This window comes from Podarcis raffonei, chromosome 5, assembly GCF_027172205.1.
Source record: "Podarcis raffonei isolate rPodRaf1 chromosome 5, rPodRaf1.pri, whole genome shotgun sequence".
NCBI classification, from domain to species: domain Eukaryota; kingdom Metazoa; phylum Chordata; class Lepidosauria; order Squamata; family Lacertidae; genus Podarcis; species Podarcis raffonei.
This window is the reverse complement of record NC_070606.1, coordinates 44,703,977-44,717,667: the sequence shown is the minus strand read 5'-3', so window position 1 is coordinate 44,717,667 and position 13,691 is coordinate 44,703,977. Positions and strand designations below refer to the sequence as shown.

At 39.5% G+C, this 13,691-nt stretch overlaps 2 protein-coding genes across 5 annotated transcripts in view; one reads left to right on the top strand and one right to left on the bottom strand.

Annotated features, from left to right (window-relative positions):
* Positions 1-13,691, top strand: part of DOCK1 (dedicator of cytokinesis 1) — a 346,150-nt gene that overhangs the window by 158,808 nt on the left and 173,651 nt on the right. The gene's annotated exons all lie outside the window — the stretch shown is intronic.
* Positions 1-13,691, bottom strand: part of INSYN2A (inhibitory synaptic factor 2A) — a 58,945-nt gene that overhangs the window by 39,628 nt on the left and 5,626 nt on the right. For both annotated transcript variants that reach the window (XM_053388900.1, XM_053388901.1), the window contains exon 2: positions 3,929-4,010. In XM_053388900.1, the coding sequence (XP_053244875.1) occupies positions 3,929-3,998 (70 nt within the window). In that variant the 5' untranslated portion in view covers positions 3,999-4,010. The remainder of the gene's footprint in view (positions 1-3,928; positions 4,011-13,691) is intronic.

Genomic DNA, 13,691 nt, shown 5'->3' with positions numbered 1-13,691 from the left:
ATCTTAAGGTTTTTACCTCCTAAGCAAACTATTATGTGCTTGCATATAGCCTCTGAAAGGTGAACCCACAACTTGAAGATGAAATAGATGCAACAGATGCATTGAATATCAACCAAGATCAAGAGAATTAACTTTAAAAGGGTTTAGGAGTCACAAACTTTACTTTGGCTAATCCGAAAAAGACAGCGGTTTGGATCAAAATGGCAAAGCTTCTTCTACTGGCAGAAGGCCTTTTATCCAGGGGAGGTAACCTGCTGGCAGAGGTGGCTTTTGTTGATTCCTCTCTTTCTACTGCAGTCCCCAATGCTCCTGGGATGTGGCACTGGAAGCTGCTGCTGGAGGAGTGAATCAGCAAAGGTTACCTCCCTCCCTCCCTCACCAGCATGCATGAATTCTGGTTCCAACCCAAAAGTTCATGCTTTTTACCTGTTTGTATCCTTTCTCTCTTCTTGCCTGAGCACAACACAATGGCAGTAAATCAATTAGAACTGTCCTGGCTTTCAAGCGCTGCAACCTCAGAATACTTTACCATGAAAACATCACCACATTCCTGGGAAACATCTAAATATGTCTCCTGTTTTATGGAAGGCAGAAGGCCTAGAGCCGTCAAGGCAAACCAAGTCATCTCTCCACACAAGGTGTGAAGAATGGCAGCTTCTCATACACAGTTTTGTATCTCCAGCTAGAGATATTGGAGTACAACAGTCTGTTGATTTGGTTTAATGCTACAAGAACCCAGTATTGGCATTCTACTGGACTTCATAGTACTCTTTCAAAAGGCAGTTTTACAGTATAGCAATATTGGTAGCATGGCTTCACTGGGAAGTAAACTGATAATTTATAAATTACTTACATATTAACTTGAATTAACTAATCTAAAGAAGCACAGAATCATAGAATTTGTAGAGTTGGAAGGGACCACAAGGGTCATCTAGTCCAGCCCCCTGCAATGCAGGAATATTTTGCCCAACATGGGGCTGGAACCCATGACCCCTGAGATTAAGAGTCTCATGATCTACCAGTTGAGCTATCCCAGTTGTGCATTTTAACTATGTTTAGGAATAAATTGAATATTTGTAAAATATACCTGGGTCACAAAGTGACCATAGTCCTATTCTGATAGTTAATTTTGGTGATAATTTATTAGGCTAGCTAATGAATTATTAGCTAGCCTAATAAATTATTTGGTGCATGAGCTTGAGCTAACACAAGGGACATCTGTGTTAGTAGAACAGAACTTTCCCTTCTTCTTCTCTGCAGTCTCTTGTATGCCTCGAAATCTTCTCCAGAGGGTTGGGGGACACTCTGGAGGAGATTTTGGAGGCATGTGGGAAGAGGAGAAGAAATGGAAGTGCTGCTGTGGTAACAGAACTCTGCTGGTACTGCTGTGGGTACAACCCATATTCTGTTGTAGACAGACCCCTTCTAATTCCGGAAAACACTACCATATGCTAGTTGTAGCAAACTCATGCACGAGTAATCAAAGGTTGATGTACTCATGCTAGTTTCTATTAATGGGATTACTCATAATTCAAAGCCTTGTTGTAGATTTTTGTAGAAAGTTCCAGTTAGATAAGGAAACTAATGTTTTTGGAGTTACTACTAGACTTCTGGTTTAAATCTTTAACACATGGTTGCCAATTTTTTAAAAAAGAGTTTTTGCTTTGACCTCTTTTCCCAGTGTATTTATTAAGGGTTCCTTTATATATATATAAATCATTTTTATTAGTTTTCCAATAAGAACATCCAATTAACAAATCCATCAAATCACAATCCAATTAAATAATAATAATAATAATAATAATAATAATAATAATAATAATAATAATTTTTTTTAAAAAACAGCCGAATTACAATCCAAATTGTTAATTATTAATTTTTTGGGCTTCCCATACTCTGGACCTCTGAAGTATATCTCCAATATTTTCATTTCTGCCTTCCTCTTCTTGTTCTCATATTTTCCACATTCCGATCTTAACGCTTTAAACTCAGTTGGAACCCAGTGTATTTATTAAGGGTTCCAACTGAGTTGCAATATAGCTCAGGTTATGGGTTTTTTTTTCTTAAGAAGGAATGTGTGATGTAGAGGGTGTGTAAGACACCCTCATGCTACAGTTCACCATAAAACTTGATGTATTTAGCGGAGGTAGCCAATGTGGTAGCTTCAGAGGTTGTTGGGCTACAACTCCCAACATCTTTGATTTTTGGCCATGCTAGTTGGGGCTGATGGAGAATTGGCTGCTCCTGTTTTTAGATGTTCCTGCCAGCAAGAACATGCAAGCTGCACAAAAGAGGTTGGCACTCCTGCACAAAAAAACACTTTTGCGTGAATTGTTTTTAACAAATGTATAAAAAGAATATGCTCTGCTAAGCCATGTGCAGTAAAGTTAAGAACAACAGTGATACAAGCTGGTAAAAAATGTTAAGCAGTTCAGTTATGTCAGGAGGTGAGTGGTTCAAACTTTGTGTTCTATGTCATGTTAGGAATTTCCAGGAACCCACTACTTTGGATTTAATGGTGTTATACTCTGTTCGAAAAAAATGTACAGCAAGCTCTCACACTGAATATTTTGACAAATCCATAGGGTAATGACAAGAATATCCTAAAATGAACGTGTGTGTGTGTGTGTGTATATATATGTGTGTGTGTGTGTGTGTGTGTGTGTGTGTGTGTATATATATATATATATATATATATATATAATGTTAATATTCTTTTTTTTTTTTTAAGAGGGCCCATTTAAAGATCTTGGTGTTCTATACAGTAACAAAAAGGACTGCAGTGATATGAACATGGATATGGTGCAGTTTGATATGTACCACGATCCACAGATCTTAGCTTTAGAGCATTTCAGAGCTTGAGTTGAAGCCTGAAATTATGAAGCAGCAATAAATGGGGGAGAAATGTTGTGTGTGTGGATGGTTCAGTATGTGACAGGAGCAATCATCATTAGCTCCACGTATCTAGTATTAGAGAAAGGCTGCACAGTGTGACTTTAGGCAGCAAGCTCAGTGTTAAACAGGACAAAGTGATGTTCAGAAAGAAGCGTATGCTACTGAGGGACCACATATTGTGCATGCAGGAGGTCCCAGGTTCAGTTCCTGGCATTTAAACTTAAAAGGGATAGACAGCAGGTGATGTGAAAGACCCCTCTGTCTGAGAACCTGGGCAGCTACTGGCAGTCAAGAGTAGACAATACAGTCATAACTTGGTTGTCAAACGCCTTGCGACTCGAACCTTTTGGCTCCTGGAAGTGAGTGTTCTGGTTTGCGAAAATTCTTTGGAACCCGAACATCCGACGTGGCTTCCGCAGCTTCCGATCAAGTGTAGGAAGCTCCTGCAGCCAATTGGAAACGGTGCCTTGATTTTCAAACGTTTTCGGAAGTCAAATGGACTTCCGGAATGGATTCTGTTCGAGAACCAAGGTACGACTGTATTGGACAACATGGACAAACCAGTGTGGACTGGCAACTTCTTGTGTCATAAAACAATCTATGTGCAGGTATAAGAAATCCTGTTCTATGCTGTTTTGATGCACTGTGTTGTTTTATTTGTCTACATTCAAGCTGTACATGGCTTGTACATCTGCAGTACATATTACAGGTTTGTGCAGCAAATCCCATTGTTCCTACATACTATTGATAAGGATGTGGTGAATCCTGTTATCCTGACTTTATCACCAACACATTTATTTATTTTAAAAAGATGATTCACTGTTTTTAAATTTTAAATTTTGTTCAAATTAAAAGGACAATATGCCTGGTGTAAGGAAAAGGGGTTAATGAAGTAGCTGAGCAGTCCACATTTTCACCATCTGCAATGAAACAAAGGGCCTTTGAAGTGAAATTGTAAGTAAGGCTAAACTTGCAGAAAGATATGTGGGACTTGAGACAGTGGTATCATAAAATGGCATGACTAATTACTTACCGTCACTATTAAGGGATTGTGAGGCTGGAGACGAAAGATTCCACATCTCATTATCAGCTCCTTTAGCCATCTTGCCACTCACCTAAAATACAGGGCATATTCCATTACTGATAGGTTACATGTTCTCTCAAGGAAGCTTAATTTGTTGTACTACAATCCACCTATGGCAAAATCCACTACTTTACAGAGGAACAGCACTGACCCCATCCCTTCAAGAGAGCAAAGGTGGCACTATTATTGTGTTGTGCCTTCTGACACTGCAATATTTGTGTCTATTCAATGAAATTCTTCCTTGAATGTCTGAACTTTAATAAAAAATGCATTTATAAAAAACCATTTTTTAAAAAAAAAAGTATGTACAATACAATCTGATTATTGCAGCCACATGCAAACTATTAAATGGGCCCTGTGCATTTTGTTGTTGTTGGAACAAACCTAGGATGGCAGCTATGTCACCTTTAGCAGTTATACCCAAGGTCTGTTGAATATGAAGTGAAACAGCATATGAATTAGCCCAATGTAAAAAAAGCAGTATGAAACATAATATGTTGCCATTAGAATTGCAACTGGTATTTTAAAAAATGAATGTGATCTCCTTGCTCATTTGCAAGATAAAACTGCTCATCGTGGCTTTGAATGACATTTGCAGACATCTCATATTTATTTGCAATTCATAATGTGCAGTTCATAAACTGGCAAGTTTTTTTTTAGAAACTAATTTTTAAGACATTAGTAGACAAACTATATAAATACCTAGAAATAGAAAACATCCCACCAAACATAAATCATTTTCAGACATAAAACATACTATTGATTAACTTGTGTCTCATTTTTATTAGAAACTATATTTAACCTTATGCTTGAATTAGCAGGTTATAATCAACAAGTGCAGTAGAGCTGCGAGAATTTTTTTGCTCAGTTTCTTATTCAAAGAAAATGACAGACAACCCCACTGAAAGACTGATAGACTTTCAAGTGGAATCTGACGTGTAACAGCTGGCTTACTCAGAAGAACAGATTTACTTGCTTATGTTTCACATGCAATTCAAGGTGCTTAATAAAACTGGCTTGGTTTCGCATGGTTATCCTACTGACTCTTCCACTCAACCAAACTGTATGGCTGTTCCATACAACATAGAAAATAACAGGCGGTGTGTTTTGAGCTGAATCTGGGAAGAAGAGCCAAATCTCAAGGAAGTTGAACCTACGGCCTGAAGTGCAAACAGACAGGGGGCATCTACTGACCAGGCAACTTTGAAAGACCCAGACTCTTAGTATTTATAGCTTACTAACTCAAAGGCTTCACACTGCCTGTCAATCACAGGGGCAATTGTCACTGAGAGAACATCATAGCTCCAAATAGCATTTGATAAGTAGTTACATGTCCGTCACCTTATGTGCTGAAATAAGACAGAAAGCTCACTTGGCTAGGTCTAAGCTTTGGGCCATAAGGTCACCAGTTCTAGCCTTGAAGTCTGACACTTCACAACGCCACTTTTTTGTCATAAGAATTGTTTGATGATCTCTGCATGCCCATTAGGCTTTAGACCTTAGTAGGCCATGTTCTTCATGTAGAGGGGGCCTTTGAAACTTTGAAGAGCTTCAAAAGCATATTGGAAAGCAGTTTGGAATAGGGGCTCTAGGTTAAAAGAAGGCGGGATATGGAATCAAAAGTCTTGCTTTTGGGCATTCTTAAAGGTGGTTTTTTCACCCCCGGACTTTGGTCACACTTTCTCATCTAAAATGTGATCGCTTTTCATTAGAGCAGGGCTGGCCAGACGGTAGATTGGGATATACTGGCACATTTACAGTACATCAGTAAGGTTTTTTGATTCCCAATTGTTTGATGAAAGGCACAGCAAAACTTGTTTGATTTTTGGGCAAACTGTGCATCCCTGACCGTCTGTTTCCTTATCTATAGTGACTTAATACTTACGAGTCATGACACATCAATGCTCTTCCTTTTAGCTGCTAATTACGAAAATATAGTCATTGTCCTATAGTCTTCATGTTCCCACTCTCGTGAAATGTATTAACTGTTTACTTTGGACTGTTTACTTTGTGTGGTTCTGCTGACCAGTTTAAAGTTTTTGTGAAGGGAGTCTTGACCTATAGTAATAACACAGATGTAGATTTGTATATGTATTTGCAGGTTATCTCAGTGTATGACTATAGTGTAGTAGGGAATTGCCCCAGACCCTTTGAACTGCAATTTCACATCTGTTTCCATTCATTGTATGGCACCTGACTCTGGTAGATGGACATCATGGTTCTAATAACAAATAAACAGATCCTTTTAGCCTGCCCATTTTACATTAGAGAACAAGCTTTCCCTAACAATCATAATTGTATTGCAAACCATTACCTGTGTTTGTGCTGTTTCATGCAGAATTACCACTTGGTCCCACTGAGCCAATTCCTGTCTCCCTTCAGACAGAAGTGGCTTACTGAGTGGGTTGTAGCCATGACCATAGCTTCCTGGCAGGTGGGTTGCTTACTGGGAGTGAGAGGGGCATAGAGGTCGATGCACTGCAAACACACTGGCAGGAGTGCCAGATTGGCTCTACTGGTGTGTTTTCATTTTGCTGATCTCCCTGCCACTTTGCCTGCTCTCTCTTGTTAAGTAACAGCATCTCACCTGCCAGGAAGCTGGTGTAGGGTGACTTGCTTCTGCACTCAGCTACCTCCCCTCCAAAACTCCCAACAACAACAAACCACCCACTTTTTGCAATACTGAGCAGACTATCCAAAAAACAATGGATGTTAAATAGAAAAGGGAGTGGGATTAAATATGAGTTTGAGTTCCACTACTGTTCTCCAAGTCTTCTACTGGAGAGTATAATACATTACAACTTTATTTTGCGAAGCCTCTTTTTTTAAAAAAAGTGTTTATGAAAGTATGATTTAGAAGTAAATAATAACAGCAGGAAGAGAAATTCAGACTGTGAAACCGTGTTCTCAAATTAAATTTGAAGCAACGAGGACAACCGATAGCAAGACAAAGCTGCAGGAAATTTGGCCATGAACTGAAAGAGTAAAAGGATATCTCCGGACTGGAGATATGTATGGAACAATAAAGAGGAGTTAATGATGAGCTAACCATCTTTCATACTGTTTTATTCAAGTATTGGTATAATGTCATATCCAGCAGCAGGAGGGTTATCTCTGCTAATCACACATTTCACTGACATAGGGGGCTTTCTGACAAGTGGATTTAGAAAGATCATTCACATCAGAACAATCCTGCACACCCTGTTGTGCGCATTTGCCTCTTGTTCATAAAATGAGATATATTTTAATGGATCAAGAAGCAGCCCAGAGTCTTTACCAATGTTGGGTGTGGTTTTTTTTTTAAAAAAAATAAGTCATGACTAGCTGAATTCATGCTCAGTTTACCTTTTTTATATTTATCACAGGCCATTTAGCCTCTACACTTTAAGTTGAATAAGGTATCAAACATCATGTTTCCTCCCCCCCCCCCCGTTAAATTGTACCTCAATCCAATTAAACTCTAGCCATGGCCAGACTTGCACCTTATTCCACCATATCCACTACCCCCAGTTGAATGCCTCCAAAGAGGAAAGCTACTCTCCATATTTTTCAACCTTGCTCTGTCTCCATGGAAACCAGAAGGCCAGACATTATACATAGAATATTACTTTTGCCCTTTGTTAGGGATTCAAATAGCCTGTAACTACATCTTCAGGAGATGAGCAGCATCACGCTGAGAGGGAAAGCAGGTGTTGTTTGAGAGATACTTTGGACAGTCTGTGAATTCTTTTTTTTATGAATTAATAAAACAGTTTTTCAAAGCGTGGGCTTGAACAGCATTCATAAAAAATTATGATGGTCCATGAAAAAGACCTTGATGAGAGAGCACTCCCACATAACCCTCCCCAACACTATCTGATGAGAATGTATGGTGAGGATGAAAGCAAAACAAGTGCTTGAAATTCTGAAGTTCCCTATGGCTACTCAGCACAGTAAAGCATACATTATACTTTTAATGGCTAAGTAGACTGACTAAATAGAGGGACATGGGTGGCGCTGTGGTCTACACCACTGAGCCTCTTGGGTTTGACGATCGGAAGGTTGGCGGTTTGAATCCCCACGGCGGGGTGAGCTCCCGTTGCTCGGTCCCAGCTCCTGCCAACCTAGCAGTTCAAAAGCACCCCAAAAAGTAAAAGTAGATAAATAGGTACCGCTCCAGCGGGAAGGTAAATGGCGTTTCCGTGCACTGCTCTGGTTTCGGTGTTCCATTGCACCAGAAGCGGCTTAGTCATGCTGGCCACATGACCCGGAAGCTGTACGCCGGCTCCCTCGGCCAATAAAATGAGATGAGCGCTGCAACCCCAGAGTCGTCTACGACTGGACTTAACTGTCAAGGGTCCTTTACCTTTTAGACTTACTAAATAGCCTGGACCAAGTTAACTCTGTCATTCAGATGATAAAATATAGGTTCTTCCCCCCCCCCCCCCAGCGAGTTTGGATACATTTCCACCTTCATGACTATGTGCAACCACCCTAGCAAATTTACATTCAGCATGACTGCAAATGCTTTAATGCTATGGCACCTGTAGCATTGCTCTGGCATAGTTAGACAACTTCATATTCTAAACCGCTTTGGCAAACGATACCATAATGTTGTACAGCACAGATCTGGCCATTTATATCAAGTTGGGTGTCATTTGGAACAACTAGTTTTGGTTACCGTGAAGTCAAATAATGTTAAGTGTGTGTCTGGTTTGATGGGAGCCTTTTACAAGTGTTACTAAAATGTAAAGGCAGTATATAGCAGGATAGACTTGTCTGAATTGTCAAGCAGTTTATAACTTGGATCAAGCTATTTTGGACACAGCTTTATGCAAATAATATTGACAGAGTGGAATGGCTTGAGAACCATACTGCAAACATGCTGAGTAAAATACTATTGGCATTTAAGCCCCTGTTCTTTAGACATCTGGGCCATTTCAAGTATTTTTATTTATTTATTTCATAAAATTTACATACTGCTTGATTGTTGTTGTTTTAAAAAAGAACCCTCAAAGCAGTTTACAAAAAACAATACTTTAAAACATACAAAAGTTAAATTACTAAAACGTATTGAAATTCACATCAGCATTTTTAGCAGGTGTCAAAAAGAAAACAGTGAAGGCACCAGTATTTTGAGTTTCTCGTAAGTCTACCAGCCCATATTGTTTTTTCAACCTTTGAACTAGTGTGAAATTATTTAAATGGGTTATCCTTGACATTATGTTAAATGAGATAGATGGTATTCATAAATCATTACATCACTGAAAAGAATTTGTTTGTAACCTTTAGAATTTTGTCCAAAGCAGATACTTGAAACTACTTCCATATTATGTTTCAAATAGGTTTTCCTTTCATATCTATTGAACCAGGTGCCAGATGCAGGAACTTTACATAAAATGCCAAGTTTTGTCCTGCTACATGTTTCTGCTGTGGGCACATTGATAGAGGCTTGATTTTCTTTATAGAAAAATAGGGAATTCTATGCTAAGTTTTCAGTACAGGCATTTTACATAGTTGAGATGAACATTGTTTTGATTGTCCTAAATATTTAACATCATAATTGTAATCTCATGCCCATTCTGTGTACTCAGCTGTCACAGAAATTAATACTTTCCTCGTTTTAAAAGAGTTAGACTGCAATCATATTAATATATATCTGAGTAGAAGTCCCATTGGACACAGTGGGGTTTGTATATTGAGAAAATATGCAGAGGAGATCTGACTGTTAGAGTAGCATAATCATTTGTCATCTTGGGTTAATAGAAATGCTTTATTTTTAAAATTCTGAATCACAAAAAGCATACATAGATGTGACACTGATATCTTTGGACTTTTAATTATGTTTTAAATAAGAATGCTGGGGAAAGCTGCTCTTTCTTTGGTAGGTACTTGAAATAATTTATAGCGCATTGTCTGCTCATTTGAGTGTCCTTTAGGCATCCTCCTAGCTGTATGGGAAACTCCTATCTGTGGAAATGACATTTAAATGACCATGCCTCACACCCCAATCCTATGAATCTTCCCCATGTACTCTGCATCCTCCCTACTGCAGCAGTGCAGATTCCATGGAAATAGCCTACAAAATTGTGTGCAGCCCATGTGTTTGTGGTCATTTAAATGTCCTCTGTGCCTCACAGGAGCAGCTTATGGATAAATGGCTTTCAGGCACCTGTAAGGAAGTTTAATGGGTACAGCAATATATGGATTCTCTAACATCTGTTATCGGTCCATATGCTAACTACGTCTTAAGAGGAGTTGCTGGATAATAGAGGTTGTAGTGGTTCTTTTCTTCCTGTTTGATCTTTTCTAATCTTTTGCTCATTGCAAGTGGCACTCACACATCAGTGAGTATTCAAATATATGATTCCAAAATAGTAGGTGTATTATTTTCAAGGTGTCCCAAAATCTCTAGTTAGCAATTTGACTGCGGAGTGTAAAATAAGATCTCTATAATTAAACCCAGCAGCATTTTCAAATTCAAATAAACAGAGCGAAACTGTAGGTTTCTAGCCCTCAGGAGTCACAGAAATATGGGGCAGGGTGGGGGGTGGGAGAGAGTTAGAAAACCCAAAAGGTCTGAAAGGATTTACAGAGGTCAGGATGTGAAATTGCTCCTAACACCACTATTCTATTATTTATCACATTTGTATCCTGCCCTTTCTCCAAGGAGCTCATGGTAGCTTACATGGGATTCCTATTTAATCACAACATTGCGAGGGAGGTATATACTAAGAGGTAGGAACTGGCTGAGCTGGGATTAGATCCTAAGTCTCCTTAATCTAGACTCAACACTCTAGCCAATACACTACTGTTTCTTCCTCCTGGCCATTTTCTGATCCTCTGGCTATTCCAGAGCTCTCGCCTTCACACCTTACTTGTGTGATTTCGAAAGTCACCTGGCCAGCTACTACAGAAAACAGAGCACTGGGCTAGAAGGAACTTTTAGGTTGATTCAGTTGGGCAAACATTAATATTATGTTTTCTCAGTCTCACAATTCCAGTGATTAGTTTTGGAGAGTTGTTTTGCAAATTCAAGCATCTGAGACAAATTCTACACATCCAAGATGAAGCATCATGGGACCTGCTGCAAATCTCATGGCCTGAAGGGCTATGGCAGCTTACAAAAACACACACAATACCTAAGAAATTAAAGTCAGCTAGATAAAAAAATATTAAAAGTCATTTCCTGTTAATAATTTAACCTTGGAAATCAAAACATAGGTCCGGTTTTCACAACCCTGTAAACCAAACTGTGACTTACTAGGATAGCATAAATGTTTGGGCTCCTGGAGAGAAGCTTGCAGCTGCTTTGCTTCTCCTTGGTCCCAGGGCTTGTGGTTAGTGAGGAGAGAGCCTAACAACAAGCCCAGTTTTGGGTGACAGGCTTAGCTTAGCACATGTGTAAAGGAAGACAAGGGAGGAGTAAAGAAGCTGTGAGCTCTTGCCCAGGAGCTCGCATGTTCCTGTAGTCCCAGAAAGCAATAGTTTGGCTTAGTATGTCATGAAAACCAGGCCAGACTAGGGAGCTCCTATAGGGCTTCCAGGAGTCCCTGTTATGGCAGGTTTCTGGCTAACAGGTAGACACCTGCTTTACAAACTTTAGGATGTTGTTGAAATAATCAAGAGGGCTTTCTTAACAAACCTGTGATGCTTAAAATCAACTATAATCAGGCGTCAAGGGGTTATTGTTTTAATACTTCTATAGGGTCAAAGAGGACAACATACTATTGTGAACTACTAGTGTAATTTCTAATGAGGCTACTGCAGTAAAGTGTTGTTGTTTTTCAAGAGGGAAGCACCAGTTCAGCTACTTGCCAAGTTCTCAAGGGACCCTAGGTATGCCTCTGGTCCTGGTCCTGGTCAGAGCCTGGATAGATGACCTTCTGCCTGCAAGTCTGGAACTTATTCCTGAGTCCAAAAAAGTAGCAAAAGGCTAGATCCTTTTCATCTTGCTGTGATAGGAAGAGACAGCTTTAAACATTAACATGTCAGGGAAGATTAAAACCCCTGGAATGTTGGAGCTATTTTTACACGACAGTACAAAACGTGTGATATCCCATACCCATATCTGGTGAACAGCAGAAATAATGGTTTCTAAAATACCTTTCATATGCTCTTATAAAACAAATCTCTTAGTCAGATTTTCCTCCAGTTTTGCCCTCTCCATATCCTGTTTTCCCTAATACTTAATAAACACTTGCTTAATTTCTTAACTATATTTTCATTGCCCTTTCCCATGTAACCAGTTTTCCCTCATACTTACTAAGCTATGTTTACATTGCGGGTTTTGTGTGTTTGTGCGTTTTGCAAAAGAACACATCTTCATTAAACTAATAAAAGTACAAAGAAAAGCAACCAAAGATTAATAGAGCAATCCAGATTTATAGCCTGGAAATGCTGGCTGGACTTTTGATGGAGTGCATATGTCCTTTTGCCAAGTCCTGCCCAGCTCGGGTAGCCTCTGCTGACAGAGCAGCTCTATCATCGGTGGGGAAGTCCTGCCTGTGAGATGCCCCCCATACACCCACTGAAAGATTGGTATATTAACCAGCAGAAACCCCAAAGCTGGGCATGTTGGGGGTGGGTGTAGGTGGAAAAGGATCACGGCTACTCGATCTTACACTGACCCTACTGTCATCATGTGACTGCAGCTGGCCTGATCAGGGCTTTTATGCTGTGCCAGTTTGAGAGCTGGTGCAGTGAAAGGCTATTTATCCTTTTGCCACCTTCCACTCGGACTGGTGCAAGCAGCAGGGCTGTGGATGTAATGCAGGCTGTGCCATTCCCTTAACCCTCTGCTGCCACCCGGGACTGCATCCTTAATAATATGTTCCTTCACAGTTTAAGAAAAGCGTAAGAAGAGAAATCAAAGACTTTCAATGGGGTTAAATTTACAAAACAATACTGTAATTTCAACTAATAAAGCAAAATGATCAAATGAGTCGGTGAGATGCAAGGTAAAGAGGCTCCTGGTTTTATTTAATACTTTCTCTTCTTCATCTCTTCCTTGGATTGCAAACGTCAAATATGGCCCAGTCTCTTTCATAGTTGTGTAGTATTCACACACAAACATGCACATGCGCAGCACACACACTGTAGATTCAATTTGTCAATTACTTAGTAAGGATGCAGATATTAAAAGGAAATAAAACATGCTAGGGCTTGTGAAATGCTAAACTATGCAATAATTTGGAGGGAAATTCAAACATTCATTTATCTTGGGAATAGCTTTCATTCCTTTGGGTTGCTTTAACAGTAGCTGCTTTTTCTACTTGGAGGTGTGCAGTCTAAAAAGTTGGTTAGAGAGATCTGATTGGCTCTACCTCCTGTATGAGTCTACAATTGTCACTGGAATAATTTTGTCTTGGGAATGTATGTCATACCATTAGTCAACAGTTTAGTTCTAAGTGAATTATATTGCAGTGTATTTGGGCTTTAAATCACTCGTAGGTGGCTCATGAATGATGATATCTACAAGCATTAAACATGTTGTGTTCACACTGACAGCATCTTGACATAAATCTCTTTGCAAGTTGGCGATGTAGTCTCATGTGGTGGACTTTACCAGCTGCACTGATGTGAGTGGGCTGACCAGTAAAAGAAATGGCGGGGAAGGTAAAGGGGCTTTGATATCTAAAACCCAGTGAGGATATTATGCAAAAAAGTATGCACACAAAATAGACCTGTCTGTGAAATTTTTGCCGATTAGCTTTGTGCTACATGCATTCAG